The sequence below is a fragment of the Symphalangus syndactylus genome, chromosome 18 (genome assembly GCF_028878055.3).
Source record: "Symphalangus syndactylus isolate Jambi chromosome 18, NHGRI_mSymSyn1-v2.1_pri, whole genome shotgun sequence".
NCBI lineage: Eukaryota > Metazoa > Chordata > Mammalia > Primates > Hylobatidae > Symphalangus > Symphalangus syndactylus.
In genome coordinates, this window is record NC_072440.2 from 74745578 (window position 1) to 74769820 (window position 24243).

At 47.3% G+C, this 24243-nt stretch overlaps 1 protein-coding gene across 1 annotated transcript in view; it reads right to left on the reverse strand.

The window, feature by feature from the left end:
* BMERB1 (bMERB domain containing 1) overlaps positions 1 to 24243 on the reverse strand; it is a 148759-nt gene that overhangs the window by 60066 nt on the left and 64450 nt on the right. Inside the window, exon 2 of the mRNA XM_055253427.2 lies at positions 5523 to 5646. Coding sequence (XP_055109402.1) covers positions 5523 to 5646 — 124 coding nt within the window. The remainder of the gene's footprint in view (positions 1 to 5522; positions 5647 to 24243) is intronic.

Below are 24243 nucleotides of genomic sequence, written 5' to 3' on the forward strand. Positions count from 1 at the left end.
ATGTATAAGAAAACAGGAACTAGGGAGGAGCAAGGAGGCAATCATGATGAATGAAGGGTCTGGCATCTCATCGTCTGGATGTGGTAATCTGGTGAGTTTCAGCTCTTTGATATTTTTTGAGAGGCCTGGGGGTCCCTTCCTGAGGAAGGAACTCAGATAAGACAAATGAGGGCTTCAAGCTTTAAGATCAGAAAGGTCAACTTCTGTGTTTATCCAAAAGAATATCTATGGGCCGGGCACGATGGTGCACGCCTGTAATCCCAGCACTTTGGGAGGCAAAGGCGGGTGGATCACAAGGTCAGGAGATCGAGACCATCCTGGCTAACACGGTGAAACCCCGTCTCTACTAAAAAATACAAAAAAAAAAAGTTAGCTGGGCGGGGTGGCAGGCACCTGTAGTCCCAGCTACTTGGGAGGCTGAGGCAGGAGAATGGCGTGAACCCAGGAGGTGAAGCTTGTAGTGAGCCCAGATCGCACCCCACTGCACTCCAGCCTGGGTGGCAGATCGAGACTCTGTCTCAAAAATAAAAAAAAGAACATCTATGATGGGACTATTGGGTCAGTTTCAATGGTACAGAAAAGTCCAAAGCCTGACTTAGTAAAATCTGTCCAAGTTCCACCACACACAATCCAAGATGGCGGAACAAGACAAGACCCAGTGTGGAACTGGGGGCATCCAATCGGGTTTGTCCTTGCGTTGTAGAATAGTAAGGCAAAGAGAAAGGGGGTCCTGGCATTGAGAATAAAGATAACAGAACAGCTTAAGGTTAAGGGCTCTGTCCCCACGAGACAGACACCTTGGGTTCAAATCCTGGTATTACTTCATCCTAGCTGGTGACCTTGAACGAGTCACTTTGCCTCTCCCACCTCAATTTCCTCATTCATAAAATAAAAGAGATAGAACTCACTCTATTGGGATTCTTGCGAGGACTCAAGAAGCTAAAATTAAGGGGCGAATGCATGCAAGGGACGTAGCGCTCTGGCATATCAGTGCCCGCGGGAAACAGCAACTCTGTGTGCTGCGTCATGTGTCCAAGGTCACAGACCAAGGACGTGAGAGAGTCAGGATGATGACCTCTGATCCCACATCTCCCGAGTTCTCACCAGTTCCCTGGGAGTAGGGAAATCTCCCTCTTCTTCTTCCTCACTGTCGCGGCAGGAAAAGAGGGAGAACAGGCAGGGGCTGTGGATCTTGGGGGAAAGGACAAGGTAAAGCAGCTGAGAAAAAGGAAGCCCATGAAATAATCTCAATGTCAGGGTGCCAGGGCTTTGGGGGTGGGGCAGGCAGCCCACCCCTGGACTCATGCTTAAAACAGTCAATGCAGGCTGGGTGCAGCAGCTCACACCTGTAATCCCAAGGAGGCCAAGGAGGGCGGAACACTTGAGGCCAGGAGTTCAAGACCAGCCTGGCCAACATGGTGAAACCTTGTCTCTACTAAAAATACAAAAATTAGCTGGGCATGGTGGTTGGCACCTGTAGTCCGAGCTACTTGGAAGGCCGAGGCACAAGAATCGCTTGAACCCAGGAGACAGAGGTTGCAGTGAGCCGAGATCACACCACTGCAGTCCAGCCTGGGCGACAGAGCGAGACTCTGTCACAAGAAATAAAAATGAAAGAGTCAATACCGCAAGAAGCCATGGAAGGGAGACACATTCTCAACCGTGAAATAGGGGCTGACGCGCACGGTCTCCGCAGCAGCTGACGGGCATTATGGTGATTACTTCTCAGCAGGTGTGACAAAACACATCTCACCGCGGCTATTACACTACGGTCACTGGGAGTCTTTCAGCCGAGGGCTGTCACATTCCTGTCACTTAAAGCTTCCTCGCCTGAGCCTGAAAATTATCAGTAGGGTCTGAAATTTTTTTCTCTCTCTCCTACTCTGTGCCAAGAGTGTCTCACGTGTGTGTGTGTGTGTGTGTGTATGTGTGTGTAAGAGGATTGTTGGGGTAAGGATGGAGTGAGAAAGAATAATTTATTGCACATTTGACAAATATTCATGACACTAAGTGCCAGGCACTGTTGCAAATGCGGGGAAGACATTGTGAGGAAATTGGATAAGGTCTCTGCCCTCATGGAGCTTATAAACTTGAAGGAATTATCTTGGTAGTTTATAGTCAAAGCTTCCTTCCTTCCTCCTTTCCTTCCCTCTCTTCCCTCCCTTCCCCTCCCCTCCTCTCCCCTCCCTCTCCCCTTCCTTTCCTTCACTGATTCACTTAAACATTCTGGAGTCAGACTGCATCCTAGCTTGGCTACTTATTAGCTAATGCAGCATCAGGCAAATTTTGTAACCTCCCATTCCTTCCCATCCACAATGGAGATAAGAACAGGACACACTCATAGGATAAGCCCCACAGCTTTGGGAAAAACCATCTCTGAGAAACAGCCGAGAAAGTGAATTCAAGCAGGGCCTTGGCTCAAAGCCTGTTGGCCTGGAGGGCTGAGGATGATGGATGAGGACTTTGTGCAGATCTGAGTGTTCTGTGTCCTTTGTCCTGGCTGCCTTAGCGTCCACCGTGTATCTCTGAGATTGATGAGGCAGGTGCACCACCAGGCAGGCTACACACCATACAAGGCTGAGCTTGGTTGGGGAGCGTCATCATCATCCAATGCTGTCTGTAGGACTCTATTCCAGCAAGACATCTGGGGGCCTGGAAGGGGGTTCCTCCCCTGGAAAATGTCACAGAATCCCTGATCTATGTCCTAACAACACTCAGGTCCTTCTGTATCCTTTAGATAATTTGATTTATCCAAGGGTCTACTGTTGACATTTGTCCCTAAGTGGTCAGATTCATGGGCTAGATGAGGACATTCAGTGAGATTACAAGTCAACAAGAGCTTACTGCAGAGCTGCCTCTTAAGAAATGCTAGTTATTCTTGTCCTTAAGCCTGGCCTAAGTGACAGGCATTTGCACATCCATACACACACACACACATCCACACACGCACACATCCACACCCACACACACAGCCACACATGCACACACATATCCACACGCACACATACCCACACACATGCACACATCCACACCCACAAACCCACCCACACATGCACACACATATCCTCACACACACACACGCACAGATCCACACACACATCCACAATACACATACCCACATCCAGACACCCACACACAAACACCCCCATACACATCCACACATCCACATCCACACATCCACATCCACACAAATATCCACACACACATCCACACACGCACGCACACACAGTAAAGGTCAGTGAATGCACAGTGGTAACCATTGTTCCTGCAGCAGCACCGTTAGGTAAATAAAAATAAATATGTATTTTTAAAATTTTTTATTTGTATTTGTATTTTTAAATTTTTTGTATTTTTGTAGTTTTTTTTTAAACAAAGGGATCTTGAGTACTTAAAAGCAAGACTCATGTTCTCTGTCTTCCTTTTATTTTATTATTATTTTGAGATAGTTTTTCACTTTGTTGCCCAGGCTGGAGTGAAGTGGTATAATCTCAGCTCGCTATAGCCTCCGCCTCCCAGGCTCAAATGATTCTTGTGCCTCAGCCTCCCAAGTAGCTGGGATTATGGGCGCACGCCACCACACGTGGCTAAATTTTTTGTATTTTTACTAGAGATGGGTTTTTGCCCTGTTGGCCAGGCTGGTCTCAAACTCCTGGCCTCAAGTGATCTACCCGCCTCGGCCTCTCAAAGTGCTAGGATTATAGATGTGAGCCACCACACCTGGCCTCTCTGTCTTCCTTTTAAAACACAGGGAGGAAAGGATTGTTTCTGAATGCTCACGTATCATTTTAGCTTATTTCCAGACAAAAGGGAAGATATTTCTTAGCCATAAAGTGGAAATGTTCTAGAACCCTCCTCAGAGATGTCTGTGAGAAGGAATTATGCATGGGAAGCATTTAGCTCAGGATCGGGCACATGCAAAGGGCTGGATAAATGACAGCTGTGAATACTGCAGTTCATTTTATGCGGCGAGAGGGAAGATCATATAACGTCCTAGAAAGAGTATGCGCTTTCAGGAGTTCAAGGCTGCATTGAGCTATGACGGCCTCGCTGCATTCCACCCTGGATGACAGAGCAAGACCCTCTCTCTAAATAAGTAACTAAAAATTTATAAAGAATAGGTGTTTTAAAGGCAGAAAGAGCTGAGTCTGAACCCTAACTTCCCATTTACTAGCTGGGAGGCCTTGGGCAGGTTGTTTCATTTCTTCAAGCCTCAGTCTCCTCATCTGCAAAATAGGATGATCACAGACTCAGCCTCTTGGCGCTGTGAAAAATCAGTGAAAGAACAGGGGAGGGGCTTAGCGCCTGCCTAAAAGATTTGATGTTCCTGCTGCTTCCAGTGGAGGGTGGGTGGGTGAGCTGACAGGCAGTGCAGGGAATTTTCCAGCCAGGTTGCCTCTTAGCCTCTGGTTTGGTTTGATTTTGCTTGTAACCTCTCACTGTTTGTCTGCAAAAGCCCAATTTAAAAAAAAAAAAATTTCATTTTAATTTGATGTTTTTATATTTTTTGTATTTTTAATTTTTTTTCTTTTAGCGACAGGCTCTCGCTCTGTCTCCCAGGTTGGAGTACAAAGGTATGATCATAGTTCACTGCAGTCTTGAACCCCTGGGCTCAACTGATTCCCCCACCTCATCCTCTTGAGTAGCTGGGACAAAGGCACACACAGCCACACACAGCTAATTTTATTTTTTGTAGAGACAGGGTCTGGCTACATTACCCTGTCTGGTCTTGAACTCCTGGGCTCAAGTGATCATCCTGCCTCAGCCTCCCAAAGTGCTGTGATTACAGGTGTGAGCCACTGCACCTGGCCTTAATTTGTACTTTTTAGAGACAGGGTCTCTCTCTGTCACCCAAGCTGGAGTGCAGTGATGCGATCATAGCTCACTGCAGCCTTGAACTCCAGGACTCAAGCAGTCCTCCCACCTCAGCCTCCTGAGTAACTGGGACTACAGGTGCACACCACCACACACTCAGAGCTCAACTTTTTAAATGAGAGTTTGTCTTGAAAGATACCTGCAACTCTTCAGGAATGCTGTGCTCTGTAGATAATGAACGTTCAACCCACGTGACTCTGATGTTGCTATAGACTCCATCTTGTTATTTTCCCCCATTTTAGAAATGAGGGAACTGAAATTCAGAGAGTGCAAGTCACCTGCCCAAGCTGATAGGCTTAAAAAAAAAACTCAGGCCTATCTGAGAGCAGAGTGTGTGCTCGTAAAAGACACCAGCACAGGGTACAACCTCTGCGTTCCCCTCCCTCTTTCTTCCCCGCGGGTGATACAGAAAGAGCAAAGGTTTTGCCGTCAGATTGGCCTGAATTCAATTCCAACTTCAGGGTCTTGCTTAAAACAGGAGATGACAATATCCACTTCCCTGGGTGGTGGCGAGAATCAAATGAGGCTTTTAAAAACGTGCATAATGCCTTTATCTCAGTGCCTGGCACACAGTAGGCGATCAACAAATATTAGGTTTTCCTCTCTCCTCCACACACTTCTTTCCTCGGCCACATCCCCAAAACACTCACATGAACCTGAGCTCAGACTCCCGGCGGACCAAGACTTCCCGGAGACGCTGAATTTTTGCCATCTCCAGCTCAATCTCCTCTGGCATCATGGTTGTCTCCGCCATGGAGATGATGTCCAGCTGATCTGTGCAGGAGACAGGAAATACAAGCATCAGGACCCCAAGGCTGCACCGTGGGACAGACCCTGACATGGTTCCAGGGCACAGCCTTGCTCCGCGACCATCATACGCCTTGAGGACAGACTTCAGCCTGTGCCGCAAATGTGTATTCGTGTGCACACCCTTTGGAAACCAGAAAACATGTTTTCCACAGGAACTTCGTTTGTTTGCTTTTTTGTTTTTTTGTTTGTTTGTTTGTTTTGTCTCGCTCTGTCGCCCAGGCTGGAGCGCAGTGGCCCAATCTCGGCTCACTGCAAGCTCCACCTCCCGGGTTCACGCCATTCTCCTGCCTCAGCCTCCGAAGTAGCTGGTACTACAGGCGCGCGCCACCACGCTCGGCTAATTTTTTGTATTTTTTTTAGTAGAGACGGGGTTTACCGTGTTAGCCAGGACGGTCTCCATCTCCTGACCTTGTGATCCTTCCGCCTCGGCCTCCCAAGGTGCTGGGATTACAGGCGTGAGCCACCGCGCCCGGCCTTGTTTTTGTTTTTTGAGACACAGTCATGCTGTTGCCCAGGCTGCAATGCACTGGCGTGATCTCAATCTCGGCTCACTGCAACCTCTACCTCCGAGGTTCAGGCGATTCTCCCACCTCAGCCTTATAAGTAGCTGGGATCACAAGTGCACACCACCAGGCCCAGCTAATTTTTGTATTTTTAGTAGAGACGGGATTTCACCATGTTGACCAGGCTGAGGTCAAGTGATCCGCCCACCTCGACCTCCCAAATACCTCGACTGCTGGTATTGTAGTCGTGAGGCCACGGCGCCTCGCGGGGAACTTTGTTGTGATGGCTAGTGGAGGCTCACAAGTGGGCTCACAAAAGCCTGTTTAAGGCCTTGTCAGCCCCTGCCTGGTCCCAGATTCTGAGCCTCTGCTCCCCCTGACCATGACCACTCTGCCCTGTGGCCTAAGCCTCTAAGACCATACGACTCTAGGCAGAAGAAAGTTTTACCATAATTATCTTATAGTAATACTACTACTAAGTAGTGCAAGTATTTTTTCGTTTGTTTTTGAGACTAGGCCTCACTCTGTCATCCAAGCTGGGGTGCAGTGGTGCAATCATAGCTCACTGCCGCCTCGAACCCTGGGCTCAAGGGCCCCTTCTGCCTCAGTCTCCCAAGTAGGTGGGACTACAGGCCCACCTAGGTAATTTTTTAATTTTAATTTTTTGTAGAGATGGGAGTGCCACTATGTTGCCTAGGCTGGTCTCAAACTCCTGGCCTCAGGCAATCCTCCCAACTTGGCTTTGTGAAGTGCTGGGATTACAAGCGTGAGCATACATACATATACATATATATATGTGTGTGTGTGTATATATATATATATGAATATATACGGTTTTATATATATAATATGTATAATATACACAGACACACTTTCTTTTTTTCTTTTTTGAGACGGAGTCTTGCCCTGTCGCCCAGGCTGTAGTGCAGTGGCACGATCTTGGCTCACTGCAACCTTCACCTCCTGGGTTCGAGTGATTCTCCTGCCTCAGCCTCCCGAGTAGCTGGGATAACAAGTGTATGCCACCACACCCGGCTAATTTTTGTATTTTTCGTTGAGGTGGGGTTTCACCATGTTGGCCAGGCTGATCTCGAACTCCTGACCTTGTGACCCACCCACCTCAGCCTCCCAAAGTGCTAGGATTATAGGCATGAGCCACCGCGCCTGGCCAGACACACTTTTTTAAAGACTGAAAAAGTACACTAAAATGTTAGCAGTTAAAATGTTAATATATATGCGTGTGAATATATATTTGTACTATTATATACATATAAATATATCCACTGTGATATAGGTCTTATTTTTCTAATATAAAGTTAGGACCTCACTATTTCATTATGTGTTCTTTTCACCTAGCAACATGCCATGAGCGCTCCTGCCTGTCCTTGGATGGTCTTCCTCGGCAGCAGCATGGAAGGCGGGGCAGTTTTCTATTTGTGGCTGTATCACGAAGCACTTAAGCAATCCACAGACATGTAGGTTGCTTCCTATTTTTTCCCCACTGTAATCATGGGGAAAAAAATGTAAGAATTATTTTCACTGTAAGAATGTTCCAGTGAAGACCGTTCTCAAAGTGAAATCTTCGCACACATCTACGGGGTTCCTTCGGGCTATGTTTCTAGGGTGAATGGCTGATATATAAGGGATGCGCTATTCAAGGCCTTTGATCGGTAGTGGGGGAGACTCGGGGCAGGAGATGTTTTGGGTGTACCCTGAGACACCATCACATCACCTGTAATTCCTTCCACACCCACCCCCAAGATGGAGCCCACCCCACACCTCAGTTCTACAAGGGCGTCTGTCTTTTTCCTTATACTCAAGGAATAAGGAAAGTTGGTATACCTTATACCCATGATTTGGAAAGTTGTTCTCTTTTTCCTTTTTCTTTCTCTCTTTTTCTTTTTTTTTGAGACTGAGTATCCCTCTGTTGCCCAGGCTGGACTGCAGTGGCATGATATTGGCTCACTGCAACCTCTGCCTCCCAGATTCAAGCGATTCTCCTGCCTCAGCCTCCTAAATAGCTTGGATTACAGGCTCGTGCCACGATGCCCAGCTGATTTTTGTATTTTTAGTAGAGTTGAGGTTTCACCATGTTGGCCAGGCTGGTCTTGAACTCCTGACCTCAAGTGATCAGCTTGCCTTGGCCTCCCCTGATGCTGGGATTACAGCCGTGAGCCACCACACCTGGTCTTCTTTTTTCTTTTTGTAGTGATGAGGTCTCGCTATGTGGCCCAGACTGGTCTGGAACTTCTGGCCTCAAGCAATCCTCCTGCCTCAGCCTTCCAAAATGCTGGGATTACTTACAGGTGTGAGTCACTGTGCCCAGTGAAAGTTGTCCTGTTTCTACCTGTCCAACTGCCTCCTATGTCCTGGGGCCCTGGCCCTTGCACACCTGCACAGGGCTTAGGGCGCTGTGATTTGCAGGCTTCCCTGAAGTCAGTCCCTGCCTGCTTGGATCTCTAGATACAATAGTGCCCTCTTCCAGGAGCCCACTTGATGCATTTGTCCACCTGTGGGACTCTCCTGGCCCTGAGTTTTTCAGCAGACATTGGATTCTGGGGAAATTGGTGTTCTTTTCCATCACCTACCCCCTAATGTGGCCGTTCCACGTGCCAAAATTATCTGTCTCCCCTCCACTAATCAAAACACCTTATTTTGCTGAGGAGACTGGAAGAAGGTAATTCTCCGGAGTTGATTCTCACATTGAAATGAATGGCCTCTCTTCATTCTCTCTGAGACAATTCCCTTTTTTTTTTTTTTTTTTTTAGACCAAGTCTTGCTCTGTTGCCCATGCTGGAGTGCGGTGATGCAATCTCGGCTCACTGCAACCTCTGCCTCCCGGGCTCAGCAATTCTCCTGCCTCAGCCTCCCGAGTAGCTGGGTCTACAGGCACATGCCACCACGCCCGGCTAATTTTTTGTATTTTTAGTAGAGACGGGGTTTCGCCATTTTGGCCAGGCTGGTCCTGAACTCCTGACCTCAGGTAATCTGCCAGCCTTGGCCTCCCAAAGTGCTGGGATTACAGGCGTGAGCCACCATGCCCTGCCTGACAACTCCCAGTTTTCAAGAGAAACAATAACAAAGGCAATGGAAAAGGCCAAGCAATTATATGAGGAGAGGAAAAACTTAGACCTGTCAGTCATTGGCCTATTGAAGATTTTTCTTCTCTTTGAGTTCAGCATCTCAGAGCAGTATCTGCTTCTTTTATATTTTCAGGGAGCGCCAATATTTCATAAAATAGGTAAGTGCAGAACATAAACAGTGCAGAACCTGCTACTGGGTTGGAGAGGGGGTCACAGAACAACTGTGTAAGTGGGAGGAAGACAGCGGAGGTGGGCAAATGGGAAAAACATGAAGTTGGAGAGATTCACAATCACCTCCCTGCCTTCTAAAGATGGCGGGTCCCGAAGATTATCTGGCCACCTGGCCAAGCCTGTGCCAGGGAAGGGTGAAAAGGGAGACACGGTGGAGGGAGAGGAGGGAGTGTCAAAGAGAAGCAGGAAGGAGAGAGGTCAGAGGAGCCATCTCAGGCTGCGGCTTGGGGAGAGGGAGCGATGTCTGTCTGTAGAGGATTTGTAGGAAAGGTCTCATGTGATGTGCTGGCTAAAGATCTCCTGAGGTCATCTGGTTATGCTTCAAGGCCCCTGGAATCCAATTTCGGGTCCTACTACTGTCCCTGACACCATGCTGTGGTGGTTCCTGGGATTGAAGCAGTAAGGACAGGCTTGAGGAAGGAGGGAAGAAAGGAGGGATAGGATCAAAATGTTAATATTGGCTGGGCACAGTGGCTCATGCCTGTAATCCCAGCACTTTGACAGGCCAAAGCGGGCAGATCACCTGAGGTCAGGAGTTTGAGACCAGTGTGTGACCAACACGGTGAAATCCAGTCTCTACTAAAAATACAAAAATTAGCTTGGCGTGCTGGCAGGTGCCTGTAATCCCAGCTGCTTGGGAGACAGGCACGAGAACCGCGTGAACCTGGGAGGCAGAGGCTGCAGTGAGCCGAGATTGTACCACTGCACTACAGCCTGAGGGACAGAGTGAGACTCTGTCTAAAAAAAAAAAAAAAAAGAGATACTAATATTGAGTGCCACTGTGTGCTGTGATGCCACCAAGCTAGAAGACCAGCCTTACCAAATCAGATGGCCTGGGTTTGGGTTCCAGTTCTGCCCCTCCCTGGCTGTGTGGCCTTGGGGAGTTGGTTAACCTCTCAGCAGCTCTGTTTCTCCTCTGTAAGATGAGGACAGTAAGGGAGCCCATCACCCAAAACAGACATGAGGGATGAATTACCCCGGCACGTCACGTTTAATATGTGCTTGCAATTGCCCTCGTTATGACGCCGCACCTGCTCTGCCCATCACCTCTTTTAATCCTCGCCATAAGCCAGCAAGTTCAGTAGGTTCTCATTTTCACAAAGAAACAAAGGCTCAGCGCTGGCAAGGGAAAGAGCTGAGTCCAGGTCTGGCTTCGAATTCATGCTCTTTGACCCTCACAGCTGCCACTGGTCCAGGCGGCTGTTCTAAGTCCGACACCCCCCATTCATTCCCATCTCAGAGTCAAGCGTGGTGCCGTAACAAGTCATGGCCAATGGGGAGGCTTAAAACAAAAGGAATTTAATCTCTTGGACTTCGGGAAGCCAGAAGTCCGAAACCAAGGTGTTGGCAGGGTCACGCGCTCTCCAAACGCTCTAGGGATGGATCCTTTCTTGGCCCTTGCAGCCCCTGGTGGCTCCTTGGTTTGTAGTATTAGGTTGGTGCAAAAGTAATTGCGGTTTTTGCCATTGAAAGTAATAGCATCACTAAAACCTCTGCCTCTGTTTTCACAGGGTCTTCCTCCAGGTGGCTCTGTGTGTCCCTTTCTGTCTCGTTAGATTTAGGGCCCACCCTAATCCAATGTGAGCTCATCTGGATCCTGATCTGAATTACCCCTGCAAAGACTTTATTTCCAAATAAGGTCACATTCTGATGTTCTAAAATGCACATGAAATTCAGGAGGCCACAAACCCACAAGAATGAATGGCCACAGCCTTGCAAGCTTCCTGACATTAATGTCACTCTCTCCAGGGGCTTTAGACCCTGCTCACGGAGCACAGCCTTGGCTGGAAGCAGCAGGAGTCCCAGGAGGTGGCCAGGAGGTGAGGGAAGTGCATGGGGGAATTGGGGTCTGGCAAAAAACAGCTAGGCGGGGGCAGTGTCAGAAATCCTCATTTGACACTAGTGATCAGCCGCAAGACCTCGAATGAGTCCTTTTATGTCTTTGCATCACTTTCCTCCTCTGCACAAGCGTTCAATGGTTACCTGTGCAGGAGGCTTTCTGTGTATTACGTCATTTAATCCCTATTTTACAGAGATGACTCTAAGGCTTAGAGAAGGAAAGTGACTGATTCAACATCACGCAGCCCGTCATTGCAGGGATAGGATTCAAACCCAGCTTGCGCTTGCTTGCTCTCTCTCTTCTCCCTCTCTCCCCTCCACTCCACAACCACATGACCTTAACCACGTAATCCAGCCTCCTGGTGAGGGCTGAATGCATTTGTGCCTGCGAAAGTGCGTAGTTAACCACCCCACGATATGAGTATCCTTGTTTTTCTCATCACAGTTCAGATGGGCAACCTGATTTCCATGGGACAGATGCTGAAAACGGCAACACACCCTGGGGCGAGGCGTGGGACGAAGAGAATTAATCACACCCCAGGAACTGGCATTTTACCTCCATCCCTGGGGGAGGATGGAGGCGGTGGTGCCAGGCTCCAGGTGCTTAGCTTGGATTTGGGGCAAAGAATGGAAGAAAGACCTACGTTGAAAAGTCTTGCTCAAGGATGTTTTTCTTCCCCAAGAGAAAGGAACGAAGCCTAAAGCTTGAATCAGATACAAATTCTTAGAATCCTTTGTTGCCACGAGCTGTCTCTGCACCAGGCACTGTGTTGGGCTCATTGTAAACCTCACCTTTTTTTTTTTTGGTGAGGCAGGGTCTCGTTCTGTCTCCCAGGCTGGAGTGCAGTGGCATGATCTAGGCTCACTGCAGCCTCAACCTCCCGGGCTCAAGCAATCCTCTCACTTCAGCCTCCTGAGTAGCTGAAATTACAGGTTCGCTCCACCACACCCAGCGACTTTTTTGGTACTATTTGTAGAGATGGGGTTTTGCCATGTTGTCCAGGCTGGTCTCCCAACTCCTGAGCTCAAGTGATCTGCCCATCTCAGCCTCCCAAAGCGCTGGGATTACAGAAATGAATCTCATCTCATTTAGTCTGCACAATACCTTAGGCCACGGGTTGATACCCTACGGCCAGGGGACCAAGCGCAGCCCCATGCTTGATGTTGTAAGTAGAGTGGTTCTGGAACACTGATCACGCTCATTCATTTACATGTCATTTATGGCTGCTTTTGCATTGCAAAAGCTGAGTAGTTGCCACAGAGACTCCCTGGCCCACGAAGCCTCAAATATTCACTACCTGGCTCTTTACAGAAAAAGTTGGCTAACCGCTTCCCTGGGTGGTATACTGTAATTTCTCCAGTTTAAAAGTTATGAAAGCCAGGTTTACGCAGTAACGATAATAACTAACATTTGTCGAGCATTTATCGCATGCCAGCACGTGTGTATTACCTTATCTGATTCTCAGAACAGCCCTGAGTGGTCAGTGCTGTTATCCCATTTCATAGATGGGGAAGTCAAGGCTCAGGAAAGGGAGTAAGTGATGGAGGTGAGATTTAAAACAAGATCTCTCCTACTCCAAAGGCCTTATTGTAATCACCCATATTCATCTAAGAACTACCTCCCTACTTAAGTACCATCATCATCATAACAAAATTGAGTAGACTGTATTGCTTTAGACACAGAGGGAGTAGTTATTCCCAGACATTAGTGGGCAAGGTGAATATCTAGGGAGGTTGTTTAAGAAAGAATTCCCTGCCTCCACCTCCAAGGATTAGGATAAACCTGGGTTGGGGTGTTGTGTCCAGGGAACTTCATGAAGGAGGTCTTCAGATCAGAATGAAAAATGCTGATACAGGACCTGAATAAATGAATATCACACACAGTCAGTTTCTTTCCAGTCTGAACTTGTGTGATAGAAATTAGCCTGCTAGACTGTTCCTTTCTTGATCACATTTTCCAACTAGAAGGCAGGCATCCGACAGCTGCCAAGGAATGTCTCCATGAGGAGGACAAATCACGGGGAGAAACGGGAGGAGCATTTCAAGCTGGCTAGAGACAACGAGTCTCTCACGCACACTTCCAAGCAAGAGCTTGCTTGCTGTTTGGAGACAGCAAAGCATGAAGGCACAGACGTCCCCAGGGCTCCAACTGCCATCGCTGTCACTGAGCTTCCAGGAGCTGAGTCACTTCTGGGGGAAGAGGCAGCTAAATCCATCTTCCCATCCCCAAATGCCACCCCAGGGAGATGCATGCTTCCTGAGCGGTGGCACCAGCAAACAAGAGCTGAGCACCCGGGCAGCCCTGGTATGCGCCAGCAGGTTTAATCACTGATCTCAAAACAAAACAAAAAGTAAGGCTACCCAGGGACAGGAGTGGTGGAGGTGATGGAGGATGGGGGCTGGTGATCTAGAAACTTCTAGTTTAAATATAAGCTTGGAGGGTTAAACTGCAGGAGACCAGAGAGATACCTTTCCTAGCCCAACTTTTCCAATCAGGGGTCATGGTAGGAATTTAAGCTCAGGGTGCCCTGCACAGCCTCTGCCTTTACTTCTGCATTATAACTTTATGTGCCTAGTACTGGCCCCAGAACTTGCTCATTTCGGGCATTTACCGTGAGCCATGATCTAGCTCATATCAACCTCTCTTTCTAGATTAATCAAATGAGGCTTAGAGAGGTCGTAAATGATTGGTCAAACTCACTCACTCAATTTTTGCAGCAACATCAAGGGTCCTGTCTAGATCCTGCTACTCGCTGCAGAGAAAGCCATCACTGAGGCAATGAGTATTGCCAGAGAAGAAGGCTTTAATTGGGTGCTGCAGCCGAGGAGATGGAAAGAGCCTCAAATCCATCTCCTTAACTCACTAAAATTAGAGGTGGCAAGGAAGAAATGTAACCATGTGTTACATTGTGATACATTCCTATTCTTTTTTTTTTTTTTTTCCTGGGAAAATATTAGGAAGGGGTAAGGAAGAGAATCTGGTCAACAGGATGCAGGTGGTTGGTTAGGCAATCATGATGGTTGAGGAGTCTGGCATCTCATTGTCCGCATATAGTGATCTGGTAAATTTCAATTCCTTAATACTATCTGGAAGGCTGAGAGGTCAGTTTCTTGAGAAAGGAACTCAGGTAAAATGAATGCAACTTTCTAAAATTTTAAGATTAGGAGGGGGCCGGGCGCAGTGGCTCATGCCTGTAATCCCAGCACTTTGGGAGGCCGAGGCAGGTGGATCACGAGGTCAGATAGGCACCATCCTGGCTAATATGGTGAAACCCCGTCTCTACTAAAAATACAAAAAATTAGCTGGGCGTGGTGGCAGGCACCTGTAGTCCCAGCTACTCGGGAGGCTGAGGCAGAAGAATGGTGTGAACCCAGGAGGCAGAGCTTGCAGTGAGCAGAGATTGCACCACGGCACTCCAGCCTGGGTGACAGAGCAAGACTCTGTCTCAAAAAAAAAAAAAGATTAGGAAGGTCAATTTTTGTGTTTATTCAAAAAAAACACCATAAACATGAGTTCTAAGGGGCAATTGGGGCAGGGCTATAATGAGTGGTAGAAATGAAACTCAAACCCAGATCTATCTGATGCCAATGCCCATGCTCTAAGGTCAAAAGAGCTACAGAACAGTGTTTCCAAAACTCTCAACACTGCATAGAATTTACCCCAGCTACATATTCTATACTCTATCATGTACTACTCAGTACGTCATGACATTCCCTTTTTTTTTTTTAACGGAGTCTCGCTCTGTCACCCAGGCTAGAGTGCAGTGGCGAGATCTCGGCTCACTGCAAGCTCCGCCTCCCAGATTCACGCCATTCTCCTGCCTCAGCCTCCCAAGTAGCTGGGACTATAGGTGCCCACCACCACACCCGGCTAGTTTTTTGTATTTTTAGTAGTGGGTTTTCACCATGTTAGCCAGGATGGTCTCGATCTCCTGACCTTGTGATCCACCTGCCTCGGCCTCCCAAAATGCTGGGATTACAGGCGTGAACCACCGCGCCTGGCTGACATTGACTTTTTTTACTCAAACTCCCTAAAGGAAATGTCACATGACATCCACAAACAATCAGTGACTCTTACTTGGCATAATTAGAAAATAGCCATAAAAATAAACCTCATGAAGCAAAGCAATACTGTTAAATTCTGGCTAAATACTATAGCCTGCTTAAGGTGCAGATTGAAGCTTGAATTTTCTTTCTTAACAAGATGAATCAGCAAGTACTAGGGGCATTAAAGACAAAGATAGCACCAAATTGTGGCTTTCTCCTTTAGGTAATCAGAAAGGTTGATAACTGGGGAGAAAATGAGTAGCTTTCCTGAAGGGAAATTCATTGCTGTTTGATGCTGCAAGCATGGGAGTACCACTGGGGGTACCTATCCCATCCCCTGTTGTAGAATGGAATTCCAGTCCTTTGCATTGGAAAGGTTTTAAAGGTCGTTTTGGTCAGCCTCATACCTGTGTTGGATAGGAGGGAAAATGACTTGGTAAGATGTGGTTCTCTGGGTCCTTCAACAAACAGTTCTCATTCAAACTTCAATGAGAACTCAAGCTGGAAGGACAATTCTCAGCCATGGGTTAAGTCCTACCCAAAGAGGAATCAGCCATTTTGAGCGATTATTTCAACCCAGCTCATATAACAAAGGCAATCAAATGAAGGGCTTGGGGGGGTGCTATTCATTTCAGTCATTGGAATATACTTGGGTCACAGCCGTTGCATTTAGGGAAGGACATGAGGGACTCAGGTAGGGGGAGTCAGTGTTGGAGGAGAATCAACTTTCACCTAACATGTCCTTTTCTCTTGTTTGGGTTTTTTAACATACTTTTTCTTTTGGAATAATTTTAGATTTCTAGAAAATGTGGCTGGATGTGGTGGCTCATGTCTGTAATCCCAGAGCTTTGGAAGGCTGAGGGAAGAGGATCACTTGAAGCCACGAGTTTAAGACCAGCCTGCGCAACATAGCAAGACCCCAACTCTACAAAAATAAAATGTACATATTAGCCGGATGTGGTGGCACGCGGCTGTGGTCCCAGCTACTTGGGAGGCTGAGGTGGGAGGATCACTTGGGTCCAGGAGTTTGAGGCTTCAGTGAGCTATGATGGTGCCACTGCACTCCAGCCTAGGTGACAGAGTGAGACACTATCTCTAAAAAAAAAAAAAAAAAAAAAATTTAAGAAAAGAAGAGTTGCAAAGAGCATACAGAATGAATTCCCCTCTACTCCTCATTCAATTTCCAGTATTGTTAACATTACCAAGAAGTTGACATTGGTGCATTGTTATTAACTATATTGATTGAAATTTTAGCAATTTACCAATGGTCAGATGTTACATTTTCAAAACAGATTTAAAATTAAGAAGAGAGAAAAGAAAAGGGGTTGGGGTATGCGGGCACCATGGGGAGCCAGGCCAGCCCTTGAAGAGGCCAAGAGAATGTAGTGGTTCTGGGCGTGGGCTTTTGGGTTTCAGAGTCCAGCTCTCACGCTTGAGCCATCCATCAATGACTCTGGGCACCTCAGTTTCTTCATCTGCAACATGGGGGAACAAGCGTACCCATCTCACAGGTGATTCATGTAAGTGACCAGCATACAGAAAGTTTTCTGTAACATATATTTGCTCTTATATACATTTAATAACTATGCACTGAGAACCTGCTTTGTGGCAGACCCTGCTCTAAGCAATGGGGAAGGAGCAATGAGCAAAACAGACAAAAATCTCTGCCCCTGTGGACCTGAGCTTCTAGCAAGAGGCTTACACTGTTCTGGAGAAAAGTTGCTCTAATAATCTGCAGGGGTCATTGGCTCAAGACAGATGTCGCTTCAAGCCCTGATTCTACCACTAATTGTACGACCTGGGCAAATTACTTGATCTCCCTAAGTCTCAGTTTCCTCTTCTGTGAAATGAGACTAATAACTCCTGACTCATGAAGTTGCTGCTGTACGGATGAAATGGGATAACATACCTGTCCCTCAGTATCCATGTGGGATTTGTTCCAGGCCTCCCTATGGATACCAAAATCCTTGGATGTTCAAGTCCCCAATATAACAGGGTGGAATATTTGCATAGAAGCCCCACACAGCCTCCTGTAGACTTTAAATAATCTCTAGATTACTTATAACCCCTAATACAACGCCTACACATCACTTCATTTACATAGATTCAGCGTAGTACTCAAAGTTTTGCTTCTTGGTAATTTGTGGATTTTTTTTCTAAATATTTTCCATCCATAATTGGTTGAATCTAAGGATGCGGAACCCACAGATATAGAGGACCAACTGTATATACGTCATGTGCTTGGTGTAGTGCCTGGACATCACAAAGAGTGGTCAGTAGCATTATTCCTGCCATCACAGTGATTTTCCCCGGAAGAAGCCAGACTAACACTGGGGAGAAAATAAAATCGGAGCCACCATCAGATTTGAAGAACACAGACTCATGGTCATGGGGACCATGTCTTGGCCCCTCTAGGTAAGACCACAGCCCCGCAGCTCCAACAGACCCATACCTGCCCTGAGAAGAGAATCTAGAGGGGGCCCCTTCCAGCCTTTTGTCAACGAGCCAGGTCCTGGTATTGACCCAAAAGAGAGTCTTGAATCCCAAGGGAATAGATCTGCGCTCCATGATCAGGGAGCCGATATCTGAATGCCTTTCAAAGGCTCCTGGTGGCACTCCAGACTTCGCTGTCATCAATCATTCATGTAGGAAAGAAGCTCATTCCAATCCCCAAGCATCCTATTATGGGATGCACCAAGTGCCTCGCCTTCTTGCTATAACGTGAATGTAATGGGAAGCCGCCCATTGCTTTTAATGAGTCACCGTTTCCCAAAGAGATGAAGTCACTGCTTTTAACTCAGAAGCTCCTGGCTGCTCGATTTCCCCCAGCCTGCCTCGTGGAGAGGATGCCACTGGTCCCCCAAGAGCGATCGTATCTTTCCTTGCACTCTGCTGTCCCATACCTCCCGTCTCTGTGAGGTCGCCCCACAGGGAAGAATTTGCAGCTGAGGAAACTGACGGGCTTCAGATCCTGGCTATGACTGTTATTCTCCAGTGGCACCTCAAGCCCATTTTTTTAACTTCTGCGGGTTTCCATTTTCCCAGCCACATCTGACGTGTCAAAGGACACAAAAGTAATTCGGGAGGATGCACCAACAGCGGGTGAAGACGCAGGCACTGGCGTCAAGCAGACATGAGTTGACGGTCCGGCATCTTTCTAACGGCTGACCTCGGCAGATGCCCTAACCTCTCTGAGCCTCAGTTTCCTTATCTGTAAATCGGAGGTCATAAAAGAGAATGTATAGATCAGTGCGGTCCAATTGAAATAGAACACTAGCCACATATGTAATTTTGAACATTCCAGGAACCACATTCTAAAAAATTAAAAGAGCTGGGTGTGGAGACACATACATGCCTGTAATCCCAGCACTTTGAGAGGCCAAGCGGGGCAGGCATATCACTTGAGGTCAGGAGCTCAAGACCAGTCTGGCCAACATGGTGAAACCCCATCTCTGCTAAAAATATAAAAATTAGCCATGGCAGGGCATGGTGGCTCACTCATGCCTGTAATCCTAGCATTTTGGGAGGCTGAGGCAGGTGGATCACCTGAGGTCAGGAGTTCAAGACCAGCCTGGCCAACATGGCCAAAGCCTGTCTTCCTAAAAATACAAAAATTAGCCAGGTGTGGTGGTGTGGTGGTGTGTGCCTGTAATCCCAGCTACTCAGGAGGCTGAGACAGGAGAATTGCTTGAACCCGGGAGGCGGAGGTTGCAGTGAGCCGAGATCATGCCCCTGCACTCCAGCCTGGGCAACAGAGGGAGACTCCCTCTCAACAAGAACGACAACAACAACAAACAAAAAAAATCAACTGGGCATGCTGGCAGGTGACTATAATCCTAGCTACTCAGAAGGCTGAGGCAGGACAATCGCTTGAACCTGGGAGGCGGAGGTTGCAGTGAGCCAAAATCGAGTCCCTGCACTCCGGCCTGGGTGACAGAACGGATTCCATCTAAAAAAAAAAAAAAAAAAGTAAAAAGAGCTGGGTGTGGAGGCACATGCCTGTAGTCTCAGCTACTCTGGAGGCTGAGGCAGGGGGGTCACTTGAGCCCAGGAGTTTAAGTCCAACCTAGGCAACATAGCAATGAGACCCTGTCTCTTAAAAATAAAAAAAAAGATAGAAAGAAATGGGCGAGATTAATTTCAGTAACATATTTTATTTAATCCAATAGATCTAAAGGATTATCAGTTCAAAATGTAATCAATATATTAAAGACATGAATGAGATGTTTTATATCCTTTTTGGAGGGAGTATGGAAGTCTTAAGTCCAGTATGTATTTTTTACCCTTTAAATAGGTCTCAATTCAGGCCAGGTGTGGTGGCTCACACCTGTAATCCCAGCACTTTGGGAGGCCGAGGCAGGTGGATCACTTGAGGTCAGGAGTTCGACACCAGCCTGGACAACATGATGAAACCCCATCTCTGCTAAAAATACAGAAATTAGCCAGGTCTGGTGGCACGTGCCTGTCATCCCAGCTACTTGGGAGGCTGAGGCACAAGGATCACGTGAACCTGGGGGATGAAGGTTGCAGTGAGCCGAGATTGCGCCACTGCACTCCAGCTTGGGTGACAGAGTGAGACTCCGTCTCAAACCTAAATAAAGGAAGAATAGATCTCAATTTGGAATGGCCACATTTCAAGTGCTCCCAAGTCCCAAGTCCTTGTTCACCATCCTAGGACACTCCATTCACCTCCTTTCTTCTTTTCTCCCTAATACCTCAAAGATTCTGTCTCCCTGAGGTGTTTCTCCATTTCAGGACTCTTCTGCTTTCCCTCTTAACCGCTCTCATGAAAGGACTTCTGATGGACCCTCTCGTCCCACCTCCAGCCCCTGGCACCCTATGGGTGGCCCTGCCTTTGGTCAGGGCCTCAGCAGGTTCAACCTGGGTGGAGCCACAGGTCACACGAGACCCTCCCCTTCAGCAGGGACTGTGAGGAAACCCTTAGAAGGAGCGTGTGGGGTGCAGGCCCCACAGGTCAGCTGCCACCTAAATCCTAATAGGACTGGCTCGGCTGTGACCCAGAATCCCCTGCAGAATGAATGCCTGACGTCAGCTCTCTCAGGCAGTGTAGTCTGTCGGGAGCCAGGAAGGTGGGGATAATGACACAGGTATCTCTGTGGAGGGGACTCCACAGCAGCGTCTGAACAAAGGCACCAGAAAACTGGAGATGGGCAGTGATAAGCCGCAAACAGCCTACAGAATTCCCCTCTACCCTTCACTCAATTTCCACTATTTGTTAACGTTACCAAGAAACTAACATTGGTGCATTGCTATTAACTATATTGATTGAATATATTGATTGTGTGATAAGGGGCGGCTGGGATATTCCTGTACCCTCATCCCTTTGTTTCCTCACTCCCTACCCCGACTCCTTATCTGGAGCTGGAAGGTCTTTGGTGAGCTGAAGAAAGACACGGCTTTTTAAATAATAATGCTGCGACATCTTCCCGCAAACGGCGGTCAGTGTGGGCAAGAGAAAAGCTCGTCTTTCAAATGCTCTGAACAACCTGAATGATGAGCTGGAAGAAACGTCCAGGGCTTCAGAAATCAAACACCATCCCTCCAGGAAGGAACTGGGAGGAAGGAAAGGGAGGCAGAGAGAAGGTGTCCACGATGCCCTTCACAGGTGGACTCAGGGAGAAGCTGTGGTCCTTCCCCTCTCATGAACCACAAGGTTATGCAGAACTGGCTGATTGTAGGAATTTCTTTCTGGAAACACGCTTTTCCTCTGCGACCTCACAAAAGTCCCAGATCTAAGAGGTCCAAGTAGAAAGAAATGACAAAGAGGGCAGAGGACAGACAGCATTTGATGCCCTTGGCTTTTTTTAAATTTTTTTTTATTTTTTACTTTTTGAGATGGAGTCTCATTCTGTCTCCCAGGCTGGAGTGCAGTGGCGTGATCTCGGCTCACTGCAAGCTCCACTTCCTGGTTCAAGTGATTCTCCTGCCTCAGCCTCCCAAGTAGCTGGGATTACGGGCGCCTGCCACTTCACCTGGCTAATTTTTGTATTTTCAGTAGAGACGGAGTTTCACCATGTTGGCCAGGCTGGGCCCTTGACTTTTGCAGTGAAATAGGAAATAAGGGTGGAGGTGAAGAGGTGAGATTGAGAAGTAGAGGACAGACTAAGATAGCCCATTTGGGGAGGAATCCTGGGAGGACCCAAGACTTGAGACGAAGAGTTTCTTTCACAAGAAAGACAAACTCCAGGCTAATCCTGTGGAAGTGTAATCTGAGAACATCTGAAGACTCATTCTGAGTGCAGAAGCCAAGGCTAGAGCAAGAGCTTCATCTCACTGCTGCTCCATAGCCTGTGAGTGCTTTGACATTTGGAGTTGGATCCTTCTTTGTGATGGGGGCTGTGCTAAACACTGTAGGGTGTGCAGCAGCATCCCTGGCCTCTGCCCACTGGCTGCCAGTAGCATCCTCTCCCCAACCCAAAATGTCCTCAGACACTGGCAAGTATCTCCTGGGGGACAAAATCACCATTTGTTGAGAACCACAGGTTTAGACTCAGGGTCTTTCTCCTTCTTTCCTTTCTCTCTTTTCCTTCCTTTTTCTTTCTTTCTTCCTTTCTTCCTTCCTTAGTTCCTTCTTTCCTTTCTCTTTTTTCCTTCCTTCCTTTCTCCCTTCCCTTCCCATTTCCTTTTTCCCCTTTCCTTCCCATTTCCTTTTTCCCCTTTCCTTTTCTCCTTTCCTTTCCTTTTTCCTTTCTTTCCTTTCCTCTTTCCTTTCTTTCCTTTCCTCTTTTTGTCTGAAACAAGGTCTCACTCTCTTACCAAGGCTGGAGTTCAGTGGTGTGATCATACCTCACTGCATCCTCAAACTTCTGGGCTCAAGCAATCCTCCCACTTCGGCCTCCTGAATAGGTGGGACTACAGGTGTGCACCACCATGTCCTTTTAATTTTGTAGAGACGGAGTCTCACCATGTCACCCAGGCTGATCTCAAACTGGCCTCAAGCAATCCTCCCATCTCAGACCCCCAAACTGATGGGATTACAAGCATGAGCCACTGCACCCAGCCTAAACCCAGAGTTTTTTTTATTGTGCTCCTAGGGCACAGGTATGAGACTCACCTAGGTGTGATTAAAAAAAAAAAAAAAATCCATCTCCCTGGGCTTCTCCTGGACCTACTGAATCAAAATCTCGTCGGAGACCCAGCAAGCTGCCCTTCAAGAAGGCCATTCTTCATTAAACACTCTATACCTCACTTTCCTCAAATGGGAAGGATACTGATAATATCTATCTCAAGGGTTGGTATGGAGATTAAGAGAGGGGATTCACACATTGAGCACAGTGTGCTGAATGTTAGCTATTATCACTCACGTTAAAGGTGGAGAAGCACTGGTTTGGAGAGAGATGCAATGAGTGCTCTTGCAGAGAGGGAAAAACAGGAACCTGGGGGCAGGAGAGTGAATGCTGCTGTGATAACCACTCTGCTCAAATGCCAGCCAAGTACCGTGGCTAATGATGAGGGGGCACAATGGGGATCATCCCACCATCCTAGGGCTTTCCTCCCTGCAGATCATCATCGTTCCTGTTGACTTCATGCTCCAGCTGCCTCCCCAGCTAAAACAAATACTGGCAACTGATGATACAAAGGAAGAGGGGTGACAATGGAAAAAAATGCCAATCTGTGTCTCAGTTACAAATGAACACAAACTTAGTGGCTTAAAACAACACACATTTATTATAGTTCTGGAGGACAGAGGCCCAATGGACGTGAAAATCAGGGTGTTGAAACCGACACAGTAGTTCCATAGACAGTTTTTTTCTTTCTTGATAAAGGTAGAAATTGACCTTTCTGGTCTTAACTCTTGAAACTTAAAGTTTGTTTTATCTGAGTTCCTTCCTCAGGAAGGAATCCCTTGCCTCTCAAATAAGTATCAAAGAACTGAAACTCACCAGATTACAGCATCCAGACAATGGGATGCCAGACCCCTCATTCATCGGGATTGCTTCCTTGCCCCTCCCAAGTTCCTGTTTTCTCACACATTGTTACATCTCTTCCCTGCTATAAAAACGCTTGATTTTAGTTGGTCAGGTAGATGGATTTGAGACTGAGTTACCGTCTCCTTGGCTGCAACACCTGAGTAAAGCATCCTTCCTTAGCAATAATTGTTGTCTCAGTGATCGGCCTTCTGTGCAGTGAGCAGCAGGACCTAGACCAATCCCCTGGCGTTTGGGTAACAGTGTCAGCAGGATTGTGTCTTTCTTGGGGCTCTAATGAAGAATGAGTTTCCTTGCCTTTTCTAGCTTCTGCATTCCTTGGCCACCTACATTCCTTGGCTCATGGCCCCTTGCTTTATGTTCAAAGCCAGCAATGGTGAATGGTGAAAGACTGGCTCTGCCCGTGCCTGGCTCTGCCCCTGCCTGGCTTTGTGCCCCTGGACAAGTTATTTAAATTCTCTGAGTTTCCACTTCAAAAAATTTCCCTTGTAAAGTGGGTCTATTAATCCTTAGCTTGCAATATTTGTTCATTTCATAATAGCTGGTTGTGTGGCTGGTAAGTGAGTTATGCAACTTTCCCAATCCTCGGTTTCCATTACCTGTTAACCAGGGATAATAATAGAGGGTACCCTTGGATGCAGTGAGAGTTGAATGACAGATCATGTATAAGGCTCTTAATGTGGTGCCTAGTACATCATAAAGACATAGTGAGGACTTGGGGAGTGTCAGTTATCACAATCACTGTCACTATCCTCACCATAATCACTATCACTATCATAGTCATCACCGTTATCACCATTATCTTTACCATCATCACCATCACCACTATCACTATCACCACCATCACCATCATTATCACCATCACCAGCACATCATCGTGATCACTGTCATCATCACCATTATCACTAT